The sequence below is a fragment of the Archocentrus centrarchus genome, chromosome 11, assembly GCF_007364275.1.
Source record: "Archocentrus centrarchus isolate MPI-CPG fArcCen1 chromosome 11, fArcCen1, whole genome shotgun sequence".
NCBI classification, from domain to species: domain Eukaryota; kingdom Metazoa; phylum Chordata; class Actinopteri; order Cichliformes; family Cichlidae; genus Archocentrus; species Archocentrus centrarchus.
Genome location: NC_044356.1, coordinates 8,734,531 through 8,758,381, shown reverse-complemented (window position 1 = coordinate 8,758,381; position 23,851 = coordinate 8,734,531). Strand labels below are relative to the sequence as shown.

The window sequence follows — 23,851 nt, the reverse complement described above, 5'->3', positions numbered from 1 at the left end:
CCTAAATTGCTCGACTATATTCTCATGTATTCTTTCCCAGAATGCTCCTGAAAGATGCTGTTTTTACTCATAACTAACTGCTTGTGGGCTGTGGAGAGTTTTTGGAGCATCTTTTCAACTTTTACAAATTCAAGTCGTGCATCTATTTTCAATCACGTTTCAGCATTTGGTGCACTGAAGTTAAATACTGGGTTAAAGTCCTCTGCAGATCCTTCCATTCTGCTTTGATTTAAATTTTACACGTCGTCTCAACTTTTCACTTTTTGCCTCCGTTTTAAACAAATCACTTCTGTACCTCGTTTTTTTTTTTTTTTTTTTTCTTTCCTTCATCAGCAGCAGGTGTTACAACAGCTCACACAAAAACAACAGATTTATTTTGGGACGTGTAGCACACGCTGTTGATCTTCACACTCCGGAAACCCGAGGGCACCTCTGCACCTTTCTCTGCACGTGCATGCACCTACCCTCCACAGGCAGGCAGGCAGACACACTTCCTCCAAACAGACCCAAAATAGGCGTGCATTTGCTATTTTAGTGCTGCGGTTGGCGTAACCACCTCATCGCAGTTCCTCTTTTACAGTTGTTGACGGGCGAGGCTTCACTAGGCATGACACGTCTTAGTTTCGCTCCTCTTTTACTCTAATTAGCCTTTTATTGAGCTTGGGAACTCCCTCTGAGATTAAAAATATCTTTTTTAAAGAGACATCCCCAAGAAAGCTGCAGAATAACACAAAAGCAGACAGAAAATCAAACACGTGTGGCAAGAATAAGTAGAAGAAAGCACGGCTTATGAAGTATTTCAGCTTCTATTTCAAACACATGCTTCGTATTATAAATCTCAAACCGCCTCAGCAGAAAGGAAAAAAAAAGAGAAGGCTCCAGTTTGGTGGCGCGGTGGTGCAGTTCAGGGTCAGAGCCGTGCTGTCGTTTGCTTGTAACTGCACTGAAACGCTTGTTATATAAGATTGATGTCGTGTCGTTGGCTGCAGCTGATTGATGGCCCACGTTTTGAAAGTCGCTGTCCAACATGTTTCTCTGTGGAATCCGGATCGATGGCCAAGATGACAGCGACTGAGAACAAGATGTGCCTCATTTGAACTCGGCATCGGTCCTCGCTCACGCTATCAGCGCCGTGCTCAGACACCCCAAAGGCCCAGTTTCATCTGTTGGTGTTCGGTTAAACTTTTTCTCTTTGTCTCAGTGATTAAGCACTGGTTTTTCCTTTAAATTACTGAACCCCACTGAGCTCGAAGCTGCTGCTGCTGCAGCAGCAACATATTTCATATCGCACATGCACTGTAGTGGATATTAGCACCGGAGCGGGATCCAAAGAAAACGAGCCTTTTATTATAAAAGCAGCCAGATTTTTCTCATGTTGATGAGTCATCCCTTTTTTCACTGCTTTTTTCTACTTTTTGTGAATGTTTTCAGTTGGGTGGGGGAGCTCAGGCCCTAACACAGAGACTCATTGATGAGAGTGTTTGTTTGGCAGTGTGTATCCTAGCCACAAACCCACTCACTAACTCACTCGCTCACTCACACTCGTAGGATGGTTGGAATATGTGTTTGCTCATGTAGGTTTTCCTCCTGTTTTCCCTCAGTTCCAACAATAAAGACGGAGCCTCGCGATGACTACGATGCTCCTCTGATGTGCACCCAGCATGGCCCTGGCTTGTCCTTGCTCCCAAAGCCATACTACCCCTCGCAAGTCATGACCCCAGTGATGACCTCTGACCTCAGGCCATGTGTAGTTGGCGGGCCTTACTCTGGCAGCCAGCAGAAACTTGCAGCCAAGCCCCCCTCCTCCTCCTCACCACCGAGCACCAGCCCTAAACAGCACGATCTCGCACCCTCGCCCTTCTCCAAGTGCCTCCCTGGAGGCCCGGCCGTCCAGCAGCCGGGCTCACAGTCCCCGATCCCACACGTCTCCATCATCCAGGAGACTCCCGGGCGCTACCAGCCACCGAACCTCTACCCGCCCAGTAGCTCCTCTTCCTCCCCAACCTCACAGGCCTCCACCCCGACTGACGCCGCCTTCTCTCCAACCCACTGCATGACAGCAGCGCAGCCGGTGAGCGGCAGCACCAGCCCAACCGCCCAGCAGCACCCCAAGGTGCCGGAGAGGGGTCGCTCCTCCCTGCAGGAAGATGGCAGTCCCTCAGCACTGGCCGTCAGCATCAAACAAGAACCACAAGAGCTGGATCAGATGTACCTTGATGATGGTGAGAAGAAACTTTTTTTATTTTATTTTAACAAGACGGAATCAAAAAACCTCTAATACACTGCATGGAAAAAATTATGGAGTGAAATCCCCGTTGAGCTCTCTAATTGATGAAACAATAAGGTTTTTATTACCCTCCGGCTGTAATATATCTCCAGGCACTGATAGCATTTTTGATTATCATATGACTCACGTATCACTTTGCCAGGAAATTTTTGGCCATCAAACACAACTTAGAAATTTTTCCTCTTTTTTTCTTTTGTGCGCAAATCTTCTGACTCAGAGGCGTTTAAAAGAGCAGTTAAACATATGTGGAAAGTGTTTGTTTGCTTTGTTGCCGAGACTTAGAAGATAAGATTGATCTCATTTATCTTTGGTGATGCGAGGGGGTTTAGGGTCCGATCACAGTAAGAAGAGGGGAAGTGTGGGAAACCTCTTAAGCTCACTGATTGCACCCTCTGTGGATTATATTTGGTTGAAAATAGAGTTTGCGCTTCAACAGTAAAAACTTCAGTGGAGCGCTACGTGCTGTACTGTGTGCTGTCACCGGGGGCAGTGTCAGACATATGTGGAACGACCATGGGATGCGCTTGTGGATCTGCAATTAATCACCAACTAAGTTATAAATGGTACAGATCACCAAAACGCTGACTCAGTCTGCACTCAGTCTCTAAGTGAGGACACGCTTGTTGATCTTTGTGTTGTTGTCCTTCGTTTAGCCTAATGTGTAGTCTAACAGTCACACTACAGAAAACAGGCTAAAATTGTGACCATGTGTAGTCCGCTTGCACCATCCCTGCCTTTGAAGTGGTCGGGAATGGGGACCAGATTTGAGACGACTCCCGGTCGGCTTCTGTCTTCAAAGCGACATCGGTGCATCGGGACGGTGATAAAACAGGGATAAAGTGGCTATAAGGCGGAGTCAGTCTGGTATCAGTTTTCAAGTTGCAATCTGGTTGCAATAATACTGCGATTAACTGTGATGAATCTCAGATCTGTAGCAAATCTGATGCCATCCATACAGAGCCGGGGGTGGACTCGCCGATGGTGGACCGCGCAGAATCGAACACACCAGCCACAGACTGGTCCAGTTCTGGGCTCAGAAATGAGGGCGCGAGTCATGTACTCAGTGTAAGGGCAGGTTTTACATTTGTGTGTCTCATTGAAGATGGTGTGGCAGCTGAGATAAATGAAAAGGTTAATGTGTATGATACAAGGGTGACGTCTTGTTAGAAGTTGATGGGGAGCGTGTGTGGTCCTGAGACCTGAGACTCAGGTGGAGCGCAGGATTTATCCAGTGAAGAGCTGCTTTATTATAAAGGATTCCTCCATATAACCCTGAAATCTGTGTGTAACATCTGACATGTGCAATGTGTAAAAGAACACAAAGCATTATTTCCTATCAGGCCCTGAGCTGTCTGTGTGTTAACGAAGACGCTCGCTGTGCTGCCTGCATAAATGCGCGCCTTGGCTGCAGTTTCACGTCCCGCAGTCTGAAAGCCTCGCTGTGTTACTGTTGGATTTGCAGCTGTGCAGATGCTGCGAAGGGCCGATGGAGAGGAGCAGCCACGCTCCTGAGTGTGAAGACCAACCCTGACCTGATTGCCGTTCACATTTAGAACCTGTGGACCGAGAGGCTGTGAAACACACTGCAGAGCTGAGTCTTTTTTTATTTGTTAGCTCTAAAATTCGGCAAGTCTGCTGCTGATTTCAGTAAATGGAAAAAGATGCCTGTACAGAGTAAACAAACAAAAAAAATCCCTCATCAAAGCTGACAGCTTTCTTAGGAATTTCCTGCATGTAATATTTCTTAATACTTTCTTTAAACTGACAGCATTTTGTGCTGTTGCTGCTTGACATTATTTCTTATTAAATATTGAAGTTAAGTGGCACAGCTCGCCAGAAAGCACTAAGTGGATGGAGGGACTTAATCCTGGCATGTTAAGCTGTTTGTATTGTTGCTTTTGACTGAAGAGGAAAGCGTGAGACTGGGAATATTACACATTAATTTAACTAACGCTAACATACGGTAACATTCTGACACACTCCCATTAACAGCTGCATCTCGACAGATATCTGTAATAACGCCTATCAGTGGAAGCAAAAGAAAGAAATGGGTGTGTGTGTGTGAGCGCGCTGTTAGAAAAGACATGCGGAGATGTTTTCATGGCGTACCGTCCCGCTATGCTGATTACACTCTCGTTCTGATAACATCTCCCTCTCTTATTCCATATAAATAAACTTTTCTAGTGGTAACTTTACACACGTATGAGGGATAAAATAAGACCTGCTTTTCAGTGTTAAAAGTAGCACAATTTACAGTGAATGTTCCTACGCAAACCTTAGTAACTTTGTGTGATTCACTATTTCGTGTCCTCACTTAGAGAAATAAACGGTGGTGCAGAGGCGTCTTCATCGGTGCAGACTGAGTCAACGTTTTGGCGATCTGTCTACCATTTATAAATTAGCTGGTGATTAATTGCAGACCTTTGCCAGTCTACCTCCGATTGATTGCAATCAGTCTGAGTCAGACTGAGAAAGGTTGCCTTCCATTACACAACCTTGTATGCAGTTGTTGCCTAAAACTCGGGTCAACCAGAGGACGAGGGTGCTGCACGTTTAACAATCTGGGCAACCAATTTGTTACTGCAACTATTTGCAGTCGGTCCCAGATGGCATGAAAAATTCTGTGCCATCAGTTGCCAACCACCTTATTTTTATTCATTTATTTTTTGTGGTCTCACAGAGGTTTGTTTTTCCACTAGTGTGACTGGGCCCTTAGCTTAGCTTAGCTTAGCTTAGCTTAGCAGAGAAGGTAGAAGTTGTACCAGACAAAGAACTTGTTTGTTGTGAAACAATGTTTAAAAAAGTAAAAACTGCCCACAGAAGCCATTCTCCATGATTTTTGTATCCTTTTTGGATCTTTGATGGATTTTTTTCATGCTTCTTCCTCTTCATTGTTAATTATGTTAAACTCCATTTAAGCCAAATCAGCATTTGATGGGCTACACGCTGCTAGATTAGTGGAAGACTGCTTGCAAGAAAGTTAACCTCTGAGTCTTTTATTAGCTTACATCACAGTACAAACACACATTTTCAGCATGTGGTTACATAAGAATGTGTCTCTTACACAAATTTAATATGCTTCACTATATTTAATATGCGAACATGCTTTATGCTGAACTGGAAGTTGGACCCTTTTTATTTAGAAACCTATTCACAGTGACATCCATCTATCATCTTAACTGATTAGCCACCGTACAGTGTCAGGGGGTGTTTGAGGCTATCACAGCTGGGAGAAAGGCAGAGTACATCCCAGACAGGTTGGTTGTCCATCAGAGGGATCGAATAAAATCAGCAATTAACCTAACGAGCATGTCTTTGGGTGGGAGTCAGAGTACCCGGAGGAAACAAACACAGGCACACAGAAAGGCGATAGAGCTATCCACTGCAGCACTTTGTTTGCCCCTGCGCTGACCTGCATTGACTTCTTCTCGAGGTCCCATCACACAAACCCTTGCTAATCCTCAGTACACCATAAAAAGCATCCAGTAATGACCACAAAGGTATATTTAGTCAAATGCTGTCCTTTTTCTTTGTGTAATCTCTTTTTCCTTTGTGTGAATTGTGATTAAAAGTTTTTTATGTCCAGGGTTAGAGTATGTACTTGTCTCCACTGTTACTGCTTGAGTCAGTTACAGGCTGTTGCAGGAGTAGATGGTTGTAGGAGTGACTATACAGTGTGCCAAGATGTTTATCACTGCTGTTGCAATGCTTTAAAGCACTGCTTTCTTCACTGTCTGACCTCTGGTGGTCTAGAATTTGATATAATTGACTTTAGACGCTGAATAAGACGAGTCTGCTCAAACCTCACTGAGAAAATAAATGCCCCCTTTTGCATCGCCCTTTATTTATTGTCACAGAAAGCAGGATTTTAGCAGCACAAACTCTATGATCTCACTGCTCTGGCCCTTGGCGCTCACCGCTGAGGTTTTGGGGGCTTTGTGCTCTGAGTTGCAGTGATTGGAAATAAATTGGTTAAGTGCTCTTCCTCGGGGCAAGAAAAAAAACAGCCTGTGGCTGGTTACAAGGTCCATGGCGGAGAGGAGTTCAGTAGATGAAGCAACGCTAACCAGCAGCTATCAGCAGTCAGAGCAGCGGAGCTTTGATCCGTCACCAGAGCCCCCGCTGAATTGTCTGGCCGAGCTTTCCGATGATGGGGAGTGAGACGCTGTTGTTGGGCCTCAGACTGCGGCACTCAGACTGTTCTCGTGCCACTTCCTGTGAGCAGTCTGGATAAATACATTAACACTTCTTTACCCCGTCTGCGGTAATGTTTGGCAGGCAAGAGCTGCAGATTTGATTTGTTAATGTGCTTTTTTTTTTTTCTGGTTCTAAGGTCCAAACCAGGTGTAGTTAATGAAATCAAAGTATTTAACTGCGCCATCACAACCATAATGGATATTCCTGAACAGTTGGCATCCCGGTTAGACTGAGGGAAATTTTGCTAAACATTCCTGCGTTATTGTGGCTTCTCACTTCATTAAACCTTTGGCACGACCTGATGCAGCTTTATGGCCGCGCTCAGGTGTGATGTGGAGCGTGCTTGTTAAAGCACAGAAAACTATATCTGAGATTTTTTTTTTTAGTCGTAGTGACTCCTCTCTGAAGTATGATTCTGGGCAGATTTGATTTACGTAACACATAACCATCTGCACATTATTCCCTGAAGCCGAGGAGTGATCTTTGCCCAATTTGATTTAATTTCACAGAATCATCCTCTTAAACAGCCACAGTAAACTTCATCTTTAACTGGAAGTGGCACAGGTGGTACTGTTTCTGTCTTATTATACATGTTTGCAGAGTTTCTTACATTCATCAAGACCCCCTCCTCAGCTGCACATTTTTTCACACCGTCTCCTGAGAGGTTACAAACATGTCTGCTCATGGAAAGTCTGATTCGTGCAGTCTGGCCCCGAGCCGGACGTACAGTATAGGCTGCAGAGATGGAGGTCGGCCACGCTGCTATAAAACCTGCTGACTGCAGAGGTTTGCATGCTTCCCTTTGGCTCAGAGCGAGTCTGGAGGAGGTGGTGAGAGCCATACGTTATACTGCACAGTAGTGTGTCCAAGGCTTTTGTCAGCGGTGAGGTAACACGAGCAAAACATTTGAGTCTGATGTGAGCCAGAGAATTATGAAATGCTTTTTTATGGCATGCTGTGGCTTGTTGGATGTCAGAACTTTACGATTGATGACCAGAGATTTAGATTATCACAGGAAAAAACTTCAGAATAAATTAGTGAGTCATACCTGACTCTGTTGAATCACTCTGATTTCATACAGTAAAACGCAGCTTTACACATTTTATTATGTTTAGAAGGAATTGTTAGCTTTCTTTTTATTTGTTTGTGCTCTATTCACCAATATCTACATCTGCCATGTGTTACTCATTGCCATTTACTGCTGCATCGTTAAACTCCATCAAAACACACACAGATATGTTGTAATGCAGTGCAGCTGTCCTGGGGTAAAGATTTATCTGAATTAAAATGTAAAGCTCCGGCAGCGCAGCAGTTGTCATCGTCACCCAGCTTCAAAACTGCAGCGGCCTTTCCTCCCCGTGTGGAGTGGGCGCGTGTGGAGCGGGTACCCCGGTGTCCTTCAGGCCTAAAAGAGCTTATTAGGTTACCAGGTGGTTCTAAAATGGACTGGAGACCTGAGGTGTTGGAAAAGAGTGAAAATGGATGGAAAACATCCAGTTTTTTGTAGCGACTACTTTACGACTTTTGTTGGGCATCTGTATTTGGGGGAGTGGGCGGGGGGGGGTCTTCTACTACGTGGAAGGTTTGTGGTCTCATCTCCAGCTCATGCTTCTGTTCACATATTGAAGCTGTTCTTATGCAAGATGCCCACGTGTGAACTGTATATGTGTCATTTGGTGAATGTGGCTTTTAGGTTAAAGCGCTTTAAGTGGTCAGTCTGACTAGAAGAGTGAAGTAGAAACGCAGTCCATTTGCTGCTATAATCGCTTTTTCTCTCTTTCGCCTAAATTATACTGAAAGATGATTCCAACATTTTTTCCGTCTTATTTAAATGTACAGACACACGCTAACAGTTATTGATCAGCACTAAACACAAAGTGCAGCTGAGGGTTAGAGGAACGTTCTTAGTTTTACAGATACTTAGATTTAGATATCAGACAAATTAATCTTTGTGACTTCATGATGTGACTTTGTGTGATTGCCATATTATCACAGTTCACCCTGATAGCATCCATCTCATCATTCTGCAGATATTCCACTAAAAACAAAAATCTGACCCCCCCCCCGGGAGCGCCATAACTGGCTGCGCAAAATTTAAAGGTGATGTTTCGCCCTGGACAGACGGGCAAACGAGCGCTGGCGTCCTCAGAGGCTGCTGCTGGTATGGCTAACGATGATTCTGCATTTGAAATACACGATCATAATTCCTTCTCCCCTTCTGTCATTTTCTTTGAGTATAAAAGGCTTCCAGTAGTCAATTGTTCAGACATTTGCTTTTTAAAATAATACCTGAGTTTAAAAGAAAAACTTGGCTGAATCTGTGGTGAACTACAGAACCGCTCTGTGGGACTGACTTGCAGTAACCCAGTAGGAGCCTCATAATGTGGGCCAAGAACATCTTGTGGCTTGTGGCCTGGATTTGACGTGGCAGTAAACTGGGGGAGGGTTCATGGTGTTTTCTGCCCCCGGCCTTTTTTTTTTTTTTCTCTCTCATTGTATCACTGCAGGTCTCTCAGCTGACGGTTCAGTCGGATATCTCGCTGCCGGATCGGTTCCTCCGTGTTATTGTGTTGTTATAGGCCGGTTCATGCTGACAACTTTCAGCCTTTAATGAGGCAAACAGTGCTATCCTGCTAATTGTTCAGGAGTTCCTCGGGGTTTCCTGGTTGGAGAGCCGGGCTGTATCAGGCAGCTGCAGCTGCAGTCAGCAGCCATGGGAGAGGAAACTGGTTCCTGGATTACTTCATATCAAACCCCAACATCCACGATCCAGAGCAGATGTTAAGTCTGACAGAAATAAGCTCAGAATCTTGCGTCAAATTACAGTCAGATTAATCTTTTGTCACTTTGGGTTGGAGTTCGAAGCTTGACTTTGGTGTGAACACAGACGTAATAACAGCACTGAAAAAAAAAAAGGTCCATTAGATACGAGCTTGAAAACATACCCAATTCAAACTTGAGCAATTCAGTGACAGCTGAGCAAAACCAACATCTGCTGAATGGAGCTCAGCTTGTTTCTGAGCTTCTTTTATTAACTCTTATTTCCAGTTTTATTTTTAGGGTCTGCCCGACTCCATCTCTGCGGTCAGTGCTGATACCTGCAGTGATTTCTGGAGAGTGTAAAAATCAGATACTGTTTTTATACAGTGCCTGCGGTCATCAGTCAGTCAGAGGATGTTTATCCACCAACAGAGACCGCTCCTTACCTGAAGATCCTCAAATGTGGCTCTGAACTCAGGTCTTCAGCAGAACTCCATCAAAGTTTGAAATTGATCGGGCTCACAGACGGACAAGGATGGGAACATTGTTTATTCATTTTAATCCATCCATCCATTTTCTGTCACTTATCCTGGTCAGTGTTAGGACAGCAGACTAAGCAGAGATACCCAGAACACCTCTCTCCAAGTTAGACGAGTCCAAAACATCTCACCTCCTGGAGGCATCCTTGTCAGATGTTTGAACAACCTCAGCTTGCTGTGTTAGAAGTGGAGGAACACCCTCCCGAGTGAATGAGATCCTTTATTGGTGACCTCAGTCACTCTTGGGATCACACTCAGGTTGTAGTCAGTCACTATCCACAGTTCATGGCCATAGGTGAGGGCAGAAATAAACCATCAGCCAGTCTCCTCCACCTCCTGAACAAATCCACCCTTTTCCATGTGAGAAAAGAGCAATTAATTTTGCACAAAAGTATGACAAATGCACTCAGCTGTTATGCTACTTTGCTGCATGTGCTGCAAAAAATGTATATCTGGCACCTATATGCTGATATATGCCGATTCTGCTAAAGGCTGTCTTTAATAGACCAATACATCAAATATATTAACCAATATATCTGTTGGGTTCAATTTCTTCCAGAAAAATCTCACTTAACAGTTTTTTTTTTTAAGATTATGGTATGGCTCTCACAGTTTAATAAAAACCACATAGATTTCATATTGTGAAATAAAAGCAGCACAGATGCTGGTCTGTGTCTGCAGCATCTCTGTTGCTCAGCTCTCTTAAGCAAATCAATGTGACACAGATGTCACAGTAGTGCTGGGCCTATTTTTAGGCCTTCGTTGTAAACACACTTAGAAATCGATAGATCGACTTTATTTTTTTCAATTAGCTCCTCTGCATCAAATGTGACACCACAATGAAAAGTAGGCCATGGCAACAGGCGCATAAACAGTACACGCTGTGACCTCAGTGAGGTAAAAGAGACATTTTTACTGCCTGCTCTTCTTTTGTTTCATATGTGAATAAACTGAATTATGTTTTTTTACCATGTCAGTCTTTTGTGAAAGCCGTTCCGCCAGATGTGGTGCATGATGATGCGTAAGAAAAATATCTGCAGAGCATAATTCATGCACGATTTGGATGGTTACTGGACAGGTGATGACATGATGTGGAGGCCTGACAAGGTCTCAATTTACAGCCGGCCGCCTGGCTCGACGTGCACGTTGAGAATTCGGTGTAATAACATGCCCTCGAGGCCCGAACTCGGCTATTATATCCTTCTACCTCCAGATGTGCACAAGGTCAAAGCCAGATCAAACAGAGGGGAGAGGAGGTCAGGCAGTGCAGTCGGGCCAGGAGAGCACACATGGCAGCGGAGCAGCAGACTGGAGGAGGGTGGAGACGAGGTTGGAGAGTTTATTTCTTCAGGTTCAAGTGTGTCTTCTGGTAATGCCAGTCTCACATTCACATGACTGGTGGCAGCATGCTGTCCTGGTGACGCACAGTGAAAGCATCTTGCTCTCCTGTATGCTCAGAAGAACAGGCCGTTCTGATTCTGCTGTCACCACAACAGAATTGAACCTGAAGCTAAATTCTGGAGAGTTTAGGTTCAACTGCAGGAAGGAAAGATTGCTACACAATAAGCCGCTGCCCGTTTTTCACCGATGAAATAAAGGTGGAGTTGCAACCTATTTATATAAAACATAAATACAGGTGACTGATGACAAGTTGTAGGTAAATTTTCCTACATTTGCTGAGGTGCTCAACTTTATTTAATCACCAAAATCGTGCCGCTGTTATTGTGCAACGTGCAACTACTTTGTTACTGTAACTGTTGCTGCTCCGGTTATAATTTTCCTGATGCTCGTCGTGATTTCCCAGATTCTGCTCATGTCTGACAAAAGGTTCAGTTTTCAAGGAGAAGTAGAAAATCTTTACATTTGAAAAGTTGTAGTCAGTGATTATTATTTATATTATTATGCATTGAGCTGAGCTGCCATGCCACGAGCAGTTGAGCAGATGTACTTAATAAAGTGTATTTTCATTTTTTGTGCATCAACTTATTAATTAACTGGTAACTGATTTCAGCCCTGCTCGTAAGCATGTAGTTAAGTGAAATAATGAGATCAAGTAACTTAAAGGTATGCACTCGATACAAAAAACAACCTTGTGATTTGGCAGTAAATTATTCATAATAAGAGGGTGAAATGTAAAGACAGTATCCTTGAATTTTCAATTTTAATATGTTTATCCTCCCGGTGTTGTCGACAGGAAGTGATTTAAATCACCTGCTGTCTCGATGACTTTCCTCCACGTCGATTCTCACGAGGACACGCTGCTGTGACTGTGACTCTCATATTTGCATAATAGCTTCAGTGTGTCCATGTGTTTCTGTGATGCAATGAGGAGTCGCCATACTGTAGATATCAAACATGCCAGAGACATCTCGTTGTTCCTTTTTATTAATGGCAGTCGCTCAGCGAGCCAAACACATTTACTTCACGTCTAGACGAGTGTAGCGCGTCTCTGTAATTGTAAACAGCTTCAGCGACAAGTTGGAGGATTTTCGTGTTTCGGTACGAAAGGTTTGTATCCACACATTTAGGTGATTATGACACACATATTATTTTGTTTTTCACCATGACAGCCTCCCACGCACCCGGACTTTTTTGTGTGTGTGTGTGTGTGTGTGTGTGTATTTCTTGCTCAACACATGCGACCTGTCATGTTTTTGTGATAGGAAGTGTGGGGTATTTCTGGTAGGAAGTGTCCATGCCAGTGCTGGGTCCCTGAGGAAAGGGCTGCTCTGCTGCCTGCAGTAAAAATAGATGTTTAAAAAAATAATAACTTCTTCCATTGTGTGAAGGGGGGATCTCAGGTTTTCAGGCCACTTTTTAAGCAACCAGTCAGACAGAGGGAATTCCTCCCTCAGCTCTCTGGCTCGGGTTCTTGAGGCCGGATCCAGGGGTGTTCCCCTTCCCCTCTCACATTTCTCATCATTATAAGAGGGGAGAGGAGGGGGCGGCTTAACCTAGATACTGGGTTAAACAATAAACAGGAGACTGATGAGGGTGAAAATGTCTTCCAATAAGTAATAAGTGTGTTCACGTTAACGGTTCAAAGAACAGTAAAACGGAAAAAATGAAGATGGAAACAGCTTATTCAAGTCTGACAGATCTGTGATTTTCCCCGTTATCAGTGCATCGATATCTGCGATGCACTGATGCACAGCTGCAGTCAGTCAGACTGTGGAGCTGCTCTTTGGATGTCCCACACCATCTGTACACAGCTGATAAAAACTGATAAACAAGTGCACCTGGAGGCAGCAGGATGTTGCATCATCTCTCCTGATAAAAAAAAAAAAATGTCTGGGGACCTCCAGTGTGAAGTGATTCTATTAGGCTGACTCAGAGGAAATAACAGGTTCTGTGTGGCTCAGAGGGTTTTGCTCACACTGGCAGAAACAGCACCTTACAGACGCGCTAACAAGTGTTAGACCTGTAGTCGGGGCTGGATCAGGTGACCCTCAAGCAACCCTGAGTTATGCTGCTGTAGGCTCAGTCTGCTGGGGGACTTCACGTGACACACTGTGATAGGCTGAGCATTCCCAGGTGTTTATGTACCTCTGCGGCATGTCATTAAATTGTGTCCTCTCACTCCAAGAGTGTGTGTTTTGTCCCGTCTTCCTATGCTCTTCTTTTTCTTTCCTGTTTCTCCTCAGCCCCCTAACCGGTCGTGGCAGATGGGTGCCCCTCCTTGAGCTCGGTTTTGCAGGAGGTTTCTTCCTCTCCGGCGTCACCTAGTGCTGCTTATCAGGGATTGTCTGATTGTGGGGGTTTCTCCCTTGTAGTGTTGTGTCTTATCTTGCAGAGTAAAACGCCTTGAGGCAACTGTTGTTGTGATTTTCTCTGTGTCTGTTAGACATGTAAACTATCAGCTGTTATTAGATGTTAGCCATATCAGCTCACGTCATAAAAAGCCAGTGTTTTGTTTAAATATTGTGCAGCTCGTTCCCTTCAAATTTTTTAATGTTTATTTAAATCTTACAATATTAAAAGCTGAAGTTTGGGGGAAAAAAAAAACAAAAGAATCCTTTAGAGGAAGAGAGAGCAGTCAGAAACTTCTAATCAAGTCTTTAAAAAGGTTCAGATTGACCGTGTCCTGAAAACACAAGCTGAACGCTCAGGTGGGGTTTCACTTAAATGTTTACTCTTACTGACGCGTCACCATGGCAATGCACCCTCATTAACGGCATCATATGAGGCTGTTGGTGAGATGATCCTCGATGCACTGTGGTAATATTTGCAGCCGAGAGTTAAAGACTTACTTTAAAAACACGTCATTGTTCTTTCACTTGCCAGTTCAATCAATGCACTAAAATCCTCTGTTAGGTTTAGGAAAACCTAATGTTTTGGGTTCAATGTGAGCCCCTTCAGGACAGGAACCACGCCACATTTACACTTTGTGCATGAAGGTGACGCCCCGCCCACTTTGACAAACACTGAGACGAAACAGTGAAAAGCTGAAAACACAGAACATCGAGTTCGTCATCTTTGTTTCAGGTTCACTCTGAGTAAGAAGAGCCTCTGAATATTTTGGATGCCACCTGTAGGGCTGATGGTGAAACACAGAAATACTGATCGTCCTTTTCTCTCTTTGTCTTTGCAGTAAACGAGATCATCAGGAACGACCTGTCGAGCATCTCCGTACACAGCCACGCGTAGTTTCCCGTCGCCGCCGCCAAAACTTTTTGAAGGCAACTTTAAAAAGTGAAGCTCCAAACGAATCTGACATTATGCTCCACATGTTTGGACTGCAGCATGCAGGAAGCAGCGAGGAGAACAATTGTAAATGTCTTGTCCAGATGACCAGGGTCCAACGTGTGCCTTGTTTTTCATATATAATAACTTTACATAGAAAATACCCAAGGTATAGATTACATGACTGACATGTAAATTAAGTATGTAGCAGCCAAACCTGCCATTTCCAACCTTTACGGCAAAGTGTGCTTTTAGAGGACCAAGATTTGCTTTCTGTTTTTATTTTATTTCACTTTATTTTTTGTTTGTTTTTTGCTGCGGTTTGTAAATGAGTCAGTGCCTATGAGTTATGTCATTTGTATATAAATTTGTATGTGCAATGCTTCGGTTTGCATATCTGGCTTTACAGAGAAACCATTTAAAAGACAAGTGCCTTTTTGACTGGAAGCAAAAAGACATGGCTTCACATATTCAACCTCAAAACTTCAAATTACATTTATTTTAGGGCGGCTTAATGTACATTCTCCTGAATGGTGCATACTGTGGGTAAAAGTGACAATTAAGGGATTATAGTAAAAACAGAAAGATGGAGTAACAGTGTAACGTGCATGTGATGTCTGTCTGGAGTTCAGCCTTTCATTTGGAAGTGGGAAGTTGGAAGTTTTTTTCCCAACTGTTCAGACATAACTTGTTTGCAGAGAACCAACAACAAGCACTTATCCTCTAAATTAGTGGTATCTCCCGTCAGTGTTTCATTAATGCAGGGGTGGAGCGAGGACAACCAAAGGTGAAGTCCAAATACTTTAAAAAGGAGGCACTGTAGTCCAGGATGGATTGAAGCTGTGTCCCAAAAAATTTGTGGTCAGCACTCTGAACCACATTATGGCAGCTGCCACGAAGCTGACAGCAGCAGCAGCCACCTGAGCAGGTCCTAATGAAGCTCCTGGTGCAGTTTCTGCGCTGATGTTAATGGAGCTCTGCGGTTACTGAGTCAGCCGAGCGTTGGTGACTTTCCCGCCTGTGCGCCTCAGGACTCGGCGACCCCGTCTGACACTTTGTGCCTAACTTTCTGTGGGTCCTAAACACTTTGCAATAATACCACTTACAGCTGACAGTGAGCTTACAGTGAACGACCCATTCTTTCACCAGTGTTTTATTTTATGCACCTGTGACAGAGGGACTGAAAACACCTGAATTCAAAGTGTCCCAGTACTTTCATCCATATATTCCATTATTCAGATTAGTTCTGTATGGCCAAAAAACAAATTAAAAATTGGGTTTCTGCCTAAAAAGCTTGGATAAATAATTATTTTAGCCCTCCATTAAAGTGGAAAGGCTCTCAGCTCATTAAAGAAGTATGTGAGTAATCACAGCACTGGAGTTACATTTAGTAACTTCTATTTTTGTAAACATTTTGCTACCACCGTGCACAGTTTAATAGCTCATCCATCAATTTAAATTGTAATAATCTTATAAGCTTTAGTTTCCATTTAGCAGCATTTGCAAAAAGATTTTCTAACTGTAATTGAGTGTTATAGGAGTCCTCATAGTGTGCTGCTACAAAGCTGCATGAGCAAATGATAAGTGACCAAAAAAAAAAAAAGAGAGAGAGACTGCACCAATTTGCCAAGCTGGAAAAATAAATAGACGTCGGTTTCTTTGGCACCCCCGTGTAAATAATGGTTTCAGCCTGGCCTCCCCTGTAAAACTCGCCTGGCTCTGCCGCTGCATTAACACGTCATCTTTAACAACCTTTAACTGCTTTTTACACCTTGTTCAGTCATTTTTAATAAGAAATTAAAAAAAAAAATACATATAGACTTGAAAGTAACAAACTGTTAGCTGCAGTAATGCTGGTTTAACTTGTGTAAAAATCATCTCAGTTTTGATGAAGCTTGACTTTTATTACTCCCTGGAAGCTATGCAATGTGCAGGTAGCATCGGTCTCTGAGAGAATGTAAACGTTCACCGCCGCGTCTCGAATCCAAAGATTGCTTTGCAGCGGTGAACAGCAATACGAATATATGCATTTTTACACGTTTTTGTATTTTCATATTTATTCTCGTAGCATGAGCTCTGTTTATTCATGTTTATCTTACCGCTTGTTTTAGACGGTTACCTGCATACTGTGGTTTACGTGCTCATTTGTCAGCGCTCGCACACTCGTTCCAGTTTTCTATGTATTTATGAGTCTTAATCTCTGTAACTGAGGAGCACGAGACAAGCCATACTGAAATGTTTCGGAGGATGCAGTTATTCTCAATCAGTAACTCATAACTCTCCTTTGTGATATTTTGTGTATTTGTCAATAAATATGTCTTCATCTCTGTGATCTGTACTGTCTCAGTTTTACTGTATGAATGAATTCAGTAAGGAGGCTGTGAGGTGATGAGACATGAAAACAGCCGTAATGACTGAGAGAAGTTGCATCTCCATCTCTCCTGCACTCTTGTGTTTGCTTCTTGTGTGATTTGTTGATCAGACAGGTGTCTTACCTGGCGGTGCAGCACAGATTGCTGTACTGCTGGAGCTGCTGTACGGGGACGGTGGTGTCGCTTTTGGAGTCATAAAAGGCTTTAATATCTCTCTTGCTGCCTCAGAGTCATCTGCATCAGCGGGGCTGTGATCGGAGTTTTGCTCTTCCTCCAGATTGCTGCTTCCTCATCTTGGAAGATCAGATCGAGGTCATCTTGCTTTACCGCAGAAACCTCGGAGCTCAAGTTCCTTAATAATCACACAACCCACCAACCCCTCAATTTTTCTTTTAAAGCAGTGGGTGAAATGTTAAGGTAACAAGGCCGTGCCAGTAAAAAAAATGTTTGTAAAAGACAAAAATATGCAGAAAATACTGGTGTGCTCCTTTTAAATCAGTTAATCTTGTCACAGCTGGAGACCAGGCAGGTGTTTTTCACTCAAATCAAACCGAAAGGAGTGGCAGACAAACCGCAGCACACGGGCACTTTGTCAGGATAAAGCTGGAGAGATTTCCCAACCATCAATATTTTTATTGTTTATTTTTAGTTCTAACAACTGAATGCAGTGTTCATTTTACACACTGAATGCAAACTTGAAGGGGAAAGTGTTTGCAGTGTCGGGTGGAAACCCAAACGAGTTCGCACCGTAGACCAAAGGTTTCATGACTGAGGGCCAGTTCAGGGAGCCAGAGTATGACCGAGGGCTTTACGAGAAAAATGTTGTTTGTAATGTGTCATTTCAGAGCGGTGAGTAACGTCTGTATCACCGTCACACTGGTTTACAGTTGTTTAACCGTTTCTGAGGTGGCATTTCTTGGTAACAGATGTATTTGTCAGTGTCAGGAAGGTTAAGTCTGCTATAAATATGAGGGGAACTAAAGAGAAATGCTCCTTTGTTTCTTGGCCACACTTTGGCCATAAAGTGATGGAGTGGCCCTGTGAAGTAATTGGTTTGTGGACTCTGCTTCAGCCTTATGGTACATCATTTTATGGGTCTACAAATGGCCATGACTGCATCTCAATCATCTACTTAAGTTAGTACATGTTCATGCCGTATGTTATGTACACTTTATACATATTAACGTGCGTGAATTTCAGCAGGGTAATGTTGTCTCACATCAGACACAGAGCTGCGCACCTGCAGGAAATCTAACTGTGATTGATGTGGAAGCTGCTGCGTTCTGCAGGCTTGTCGAGCCTCCAGTGACACACAGTACCGAACAGCTAAGTCTACAGTTCAGTGAGCATGAACATTAAATCACAGCATGTGTGCAGTTTATGCCTGAAACCTGAAAAAGTGAAAGAAGCTAGTGCTGGCATCAGAGTAAGTATTAGAGATGGATGGAGCTCCTGGGTCTAAAAGGTGAAGCCAATGCAAAAGTGCCTGAAACCCACATTTTTAATAGCCATTAGGGGGCGCCCCCTGTGGCTGCAAAAAGGATCCTATTGAAGTCTATGGGAAAATTGCAAATTTTGAGTCACACTGAATAAAACATTGAGTCCATTTTGAAAATTTTGGTAATTCTAAGTGTCAAAAAGGAGGATTATCCAGGGTGTGTCACTGGCTATCAACATGTGAGTGTGTGGTTTAACTGTCAGTTCCACTCGTGCTATAACATCCAGTTTCAAGACATGAAGGCTGTGGTAGTTTGAGCCTTCATAACTGGACGTCACAGATCAGTGGCTGATGTTATGGTGGCTCCGTCCATCTTTTATGTGTCTATTATCACTGCTGCTGGCAGTGTGTCCTCCTCCTACTGGCTCTTTCTTTCCACTACCCAGCCAAGGTGGTGACCATGGATGGTAAGAAATACAGCGTTCCTCACATTTTCACCTCTGTGAGTATACACATCATGTAGAGGATATGCGTGTGCAGAGAGACAGAACTTGATTGGTTCCAGAAGATGACCACTGTCAAGCTAAACTGGAGATTTCAAAGCCGTAGATGTAGCCACTGTGATGTCACCCACAGGTTTCCGGTTTCTAAAGATGAATACTTTGCAACTCATGCTGTTTTTGTGGAGGCAGAAAAGAAAATAGAGGGAAATGATCTCCTGACGCTTGCAGGCTTAGCAGCACACAGAAACAGCTACCTGCTGAGTAACAGAGGAATAAAGAACCAGAATATTACTCAACAAAAGTGAAGTACAGGTCTTAACCATCCAAACAGGATCACATCTGACTATAAGAAACTGACATGGAAATAGCAATAATGCTAAAATCAGGGTGGCTGCATCTTTCATATAAGCTATATGATACTGATAAAGAAAAATCACGACCCCAACCCTCAGTCTCATCAGACATAACCAGAAAAAAGAGACTGATATTAATTATTCTTGGAAGTATCCAAGCTTTTTCATGGAAGCAGAAATCAATCCTGCACCCATTAACTCCATGACACCAGTGCTAACCAGTATTGGCGCTTCATTAACAAAGATGTTTGACTACAGCTAAAAAAAAAAAAAGAGAGAAAATTAATTTCCACAGCAGAAACATTTGTGATGCAGAAACATAAATTATAAATCCAGCAAGAAGAATAAAAGGACTGTCCTGAGTCTTAAACTGTGCTTATTGTTATTTCAGTGCAGTGATTTATTCTCAGTGCACACTGACACCCTGTGGCCTGTAGAATTTCTGCTTCCTCTGACACCATAAATCTGATTTCTCTTAATTTGTTTTCATACATGTTTGAGTGTGTCACAGCCTGTAGTGACACCCACACTCTGCAGTTAGGAAAATCAGGACCTGTTTTGCTTGACTGCCTTTAACCCACTTTACGCCTTTCAGGGAAATCAGGTGTCAGTTTTACTGTGTGCATTTTGGCATTCGTGCTGCAGCATCATGAACCAGGTAAGCACAAACTTTGGGTTTCAGTGTTAGTTTATTGTGTGATTTATTATTTTCATTTCAGTGAAACAAAATTTAAATTAAAAGAATTTGGTTACATTTGTTATCCCGTCCTTATATATATTTACCATTCATTTTAAATAAGAACTTAAGCTGAAGTTTAACATCATCACGCCAGCAGCTCAGTGCGTTCAGGTTTGTAGAGATGGCCAAGACGACCTGTTGAGGTTCAAACCGAGGGGAAGAAAGTTGATTTAAGTGACTTTGAATGTGGCGTGGTTGGAGGTGTCAGACGGGGTGGTGTGAGTATTTCAAAAACTGCTCATCTACCGGGATTTTCACACACAGCAAGAAAATATCCAGTAAGCAGCAGCTCTCTGGGTCAAATGCCTCATTGATGTCAGAGGTCAGAAGAGAATGGCCGGGGGGGTGTACCTAATAAAGTGTCTGGTAAATGCATATAGAAAGCATTTGAATTTTTAAATCCTCAGCTTTTCCCTGATTGTTGTTTTCTTTCTGTTTTGAACCAGTCTGGTAACATGGAGACTTTACTCAGCAACGCCTCGTTCAGCTCCAGTCAAACTCAACAATGTATTTATGGGCCACAACAAATCGTGATCCTCTCACTTGTTGACATCTTCACGTTTCTCATCGGGGAACCGGTGGCAGGCAAACTGCTGTGGATCAGCTTCACAGCCAAGAAGACTTTAGATATCCTCAACTGTAATTTAGCTTTCTTCCACTGTGTGCACTACTTCATGGCCTTCAGTCATTTAATTTGCTTGCTTCTGCTGCCACAGCACCAGGCAAAACTCCTCAATATTTTATACATGTATGCACAAACGGGTGGCTCAGTGAGTTTGGTCTTCATATGCATGGAGAGATACATTGCTGTCATTTATCCCACAAATTACCATCTGCTGAAGAAGTACAGACTCAGAGAGGCCTGTGCTCTCACAGTTTGGCTCCTCACTGCAATTATTGTTTCCATTGGAATTCATCTAACCAATGTCACCCCCCTCACAGGTGGGCTATTAAAAGCCATCCCGCGTTTTGTGTTAGGAGCCACTTTTACAATGATGTTCTACTACAACATCAGCATCTTGAGGGCACTGAAAAAATCTGCACCAGAGAAAGATGAGCTGCATCCTGCCAAGAAGAGAGCCTTCATAACCATCCGGGCTACCACACTCATCAACCTGTCATGTTATATTCCAGCAAATACACTGCAAATAGTGATGTATTTGAAGGACCCTTCATATGAATGTTTAATTTTACCTATATGTATAACCTTGCTGTCTGCTGCAAGTCTTGTGCATCCACTGTTTTATCTGTCCACCCAGGGGAAGTTACGGGTCTGCTCGAAGGGAGAAAAGAAGGTCGGATGATGAATGCATACAATTACATACAGATAGATAGATAGATAGATAGAAAGATAGATAGATAGATAGATAGATAGATAGATAGATAGATAGATAGATAGATAGATAGATAGATAGATAGATAGATAGATAGATAGATAGAAAGATAGAAAGATAGATAGATAGATAGATAGATAGATAGATAGATAGATAGATAGATAGATAGATAGATAGATAGATAGATAGATAGACTATGATGTTACAGAGGTGGCAAGAGAGGTGGAGGTATGCTCTGGTGAGAAGAGGAATGGAAGTAAGGCAGAATGTGTGTGTGAATGAGAGGGAGGCAGGTGTAACAGAGAAGCTGCAAGGAGAAGGAATAGATACCTGGGGTGAACCATCCAAAGTGGAGTGGGTGGAGATGAGTCTCAGGGGTGATTTGTGACAGAAGAGTGAAAGGGAAGGTTTTACAGGATGGTAGCAAAAAGTTGCTGTGATGTACGGGCTGGAGACGGTGGCGCTAACAAAAAGTCAGGAGGCTGAGCTGAAGATGTTCAGCTTTTCATTGGGAGTAAATTAGAGGGACAGCTCAGCTGAAGGGGTTTGGAGACAAAGTTAGAGATGCAAGGATGAGATGGTTTGGACATGCGCAGAGGAGGAAGAGTGGATATACTGAACAAAGGATGCTAATATGGAGCTGCCAAGCAGGAGGAGACGAGGAAGGCCACAGAGGTTTGTGGATGTAGAGAAGGAGGACCTGCAGAGGGTTGGTGTGACAGAGGAGGATGCTGGGATAGGGTGCAGACTCCTGTTCTTAATACTGAGACTTTAAACTATTTACTAACCTGTGTGCTGTTTATTGTTTCTTTTATGCTGTGTTGCACACGGACACATTAAAGACACTCAGAGTTGCTGTTTGTCATATTTGTTCTTTTCTTATCTTTTCTAATTTGGTTATGTGTCACACCCTGACCTGTGCTGACACTCAGCGCTCTGCTATTAGGAAAATCAGGACCTGTCTTGTTGACTTTGCTTGGCTGCCCTGCACTAAACACACGTCTGTATTAAGAAAATAAGGTCTGATTTATCTCAGTGCAGCTGGATGATCAGTCCTACAACCATCTGGCATTTCCAGCACATGAAGGTTTCAGTACTATCTATATTTCATGTAATATTTTGTGCAGTAGTGTAATATTTAATAGAATACATATTGTGCTTCTGCTGTACATTCACATGAAAATGAACACGAGAGAGTGTGTAGAGCTCAATATTAATTAGTGAGAATATCATGTAAATTTAAAGGATGCAATATTTAAGTGTAGGCTGTGAGAATAATGTTGTATTTATATGTTGTGCATTAACAATAAAGATATAATAAAAAAATTGTTGCTTTAATGTCATAATTATATGTTTTAATGTGATATTGTACACAGCAGGATTAAAATTTATTAATAGAAAAAAGCAATAATGTGACTGCAGAATTATTTGTTTATAACAAACCCACACAACTCATGGACAAACTGTAATCACTGCACTCAGTTCAATAATAATTTGAACCTAAAAATTATGAATTTATTAAAAACCACACAAACCGACACGTTCATGGTTGATTAGAATAAAACCGACAGGCTGAAACTTTAACCAGTCCTGCTAACGCTGCAGTGCAGAAAGGCCTCTTTAATAGATTCAGACCCTCTTTAACACCAACAGTGGGTTTTGTGTAGTTTAGTATAGATAGTGATGTTTATTTATTTGAAATGAGAGGGTCAGAAGGTTAAAGCTGTATATATAATATTTTGATGAAACAGAGCAGAACCTAATGTAGAGAGTCAGATGACGGGTGGTCCCCAAACACAGGACGTTTCTTATTTTAGAGACACTTTTTACACTGAGCTGGTGGATTTGCAGTGTTTGTGTTTTAGCACTGCTGCCTCGCAGCTAGAAGGTCTGGGTTCAAATCCGCCTTGGCCGGGCCTCTCTGCGTGGAGTTTGCATGTTCTCCCCGTGTCTGTGTGGGTTTCCTCCCACAGTCCAAAGACATGCACTTTCTGGGGTTAAGTTAACAAAATATACCTGCATTTCTTTTTTCAGCACTGTGCGAATGGCTGCCTCAAAGCATTCAGAGAGAAACGTGCGCGCTTACACTGTATTATGATGGTTAGCAGATAAATCACTCACTCATCAGAGCCGCTGCTTTCTGGTCGCCAATTTGCGCTGCTTTTGTTAACAGGCTGGTTGGAATTGTTGTTGAAATTAGCACACAGATCACACACAGAACTTCCCACTTACACATAATTATGGCTGAGTTGCCCCACTTAGTAAATCTGGTCCAAAATGCATTGTTGTTATTCCCACTTTTAAACATCATCCACTGAGCTCTGCTTATTTTTTTATTCAGTGATATTCTGTTCCTGGGGAGGGCACCAGATGTTCCTCTTTATGTGGGACTGCACAGCATTTTTATTCCTCGCCCTCCCGTCACACATCTTGAGATAATGTCCCACATTTTGACTGATTTTGCAGGACATGCACTTTTCATATGCGTTGAGGGAAGGGTTTTTATTACAGCCTTTCTGATGCCATGGAGAAGATACAAGTCAGCAGAAAGTCACAGGCTGTGCAGCCTTAGATGAATATGATGGAAACTACCACAAAGAAATTGAAGCCACCGTATATTCTGAGAAATAAAGCTTTTGCCTTTGT

General features: G+C 42.9%; 1 protein-coding gene across 1 annotated transcript in view; it reads left to right on the top strand.

The window, feature by feature from the left end:
* Positions 1–16,752, top strand: part of nfatc1 (nuclear factor of activated T cells 1) — a 47,222-nt gene extending 30,470 nt beyond the window's left edge. Inside the window, exons 9-10 of the mRNA XM_030741429.1 lie at positions 1,602–2,222; positions 14,375–16,752. Of these exons, the coding sequence (XP_030597289.1) occupies positions 1,602–2,222; positions 14,375–14,430 (677 nt within the window). The 3' untranslated portion in view covers positions 14,431–16,752. The remainder of the gene's footprint in view (positions 1–1,601; positions 2,223–14,374) is intronic.
* Positions 16,753–23,851: the final 7,099 nt, after the last annotated feature.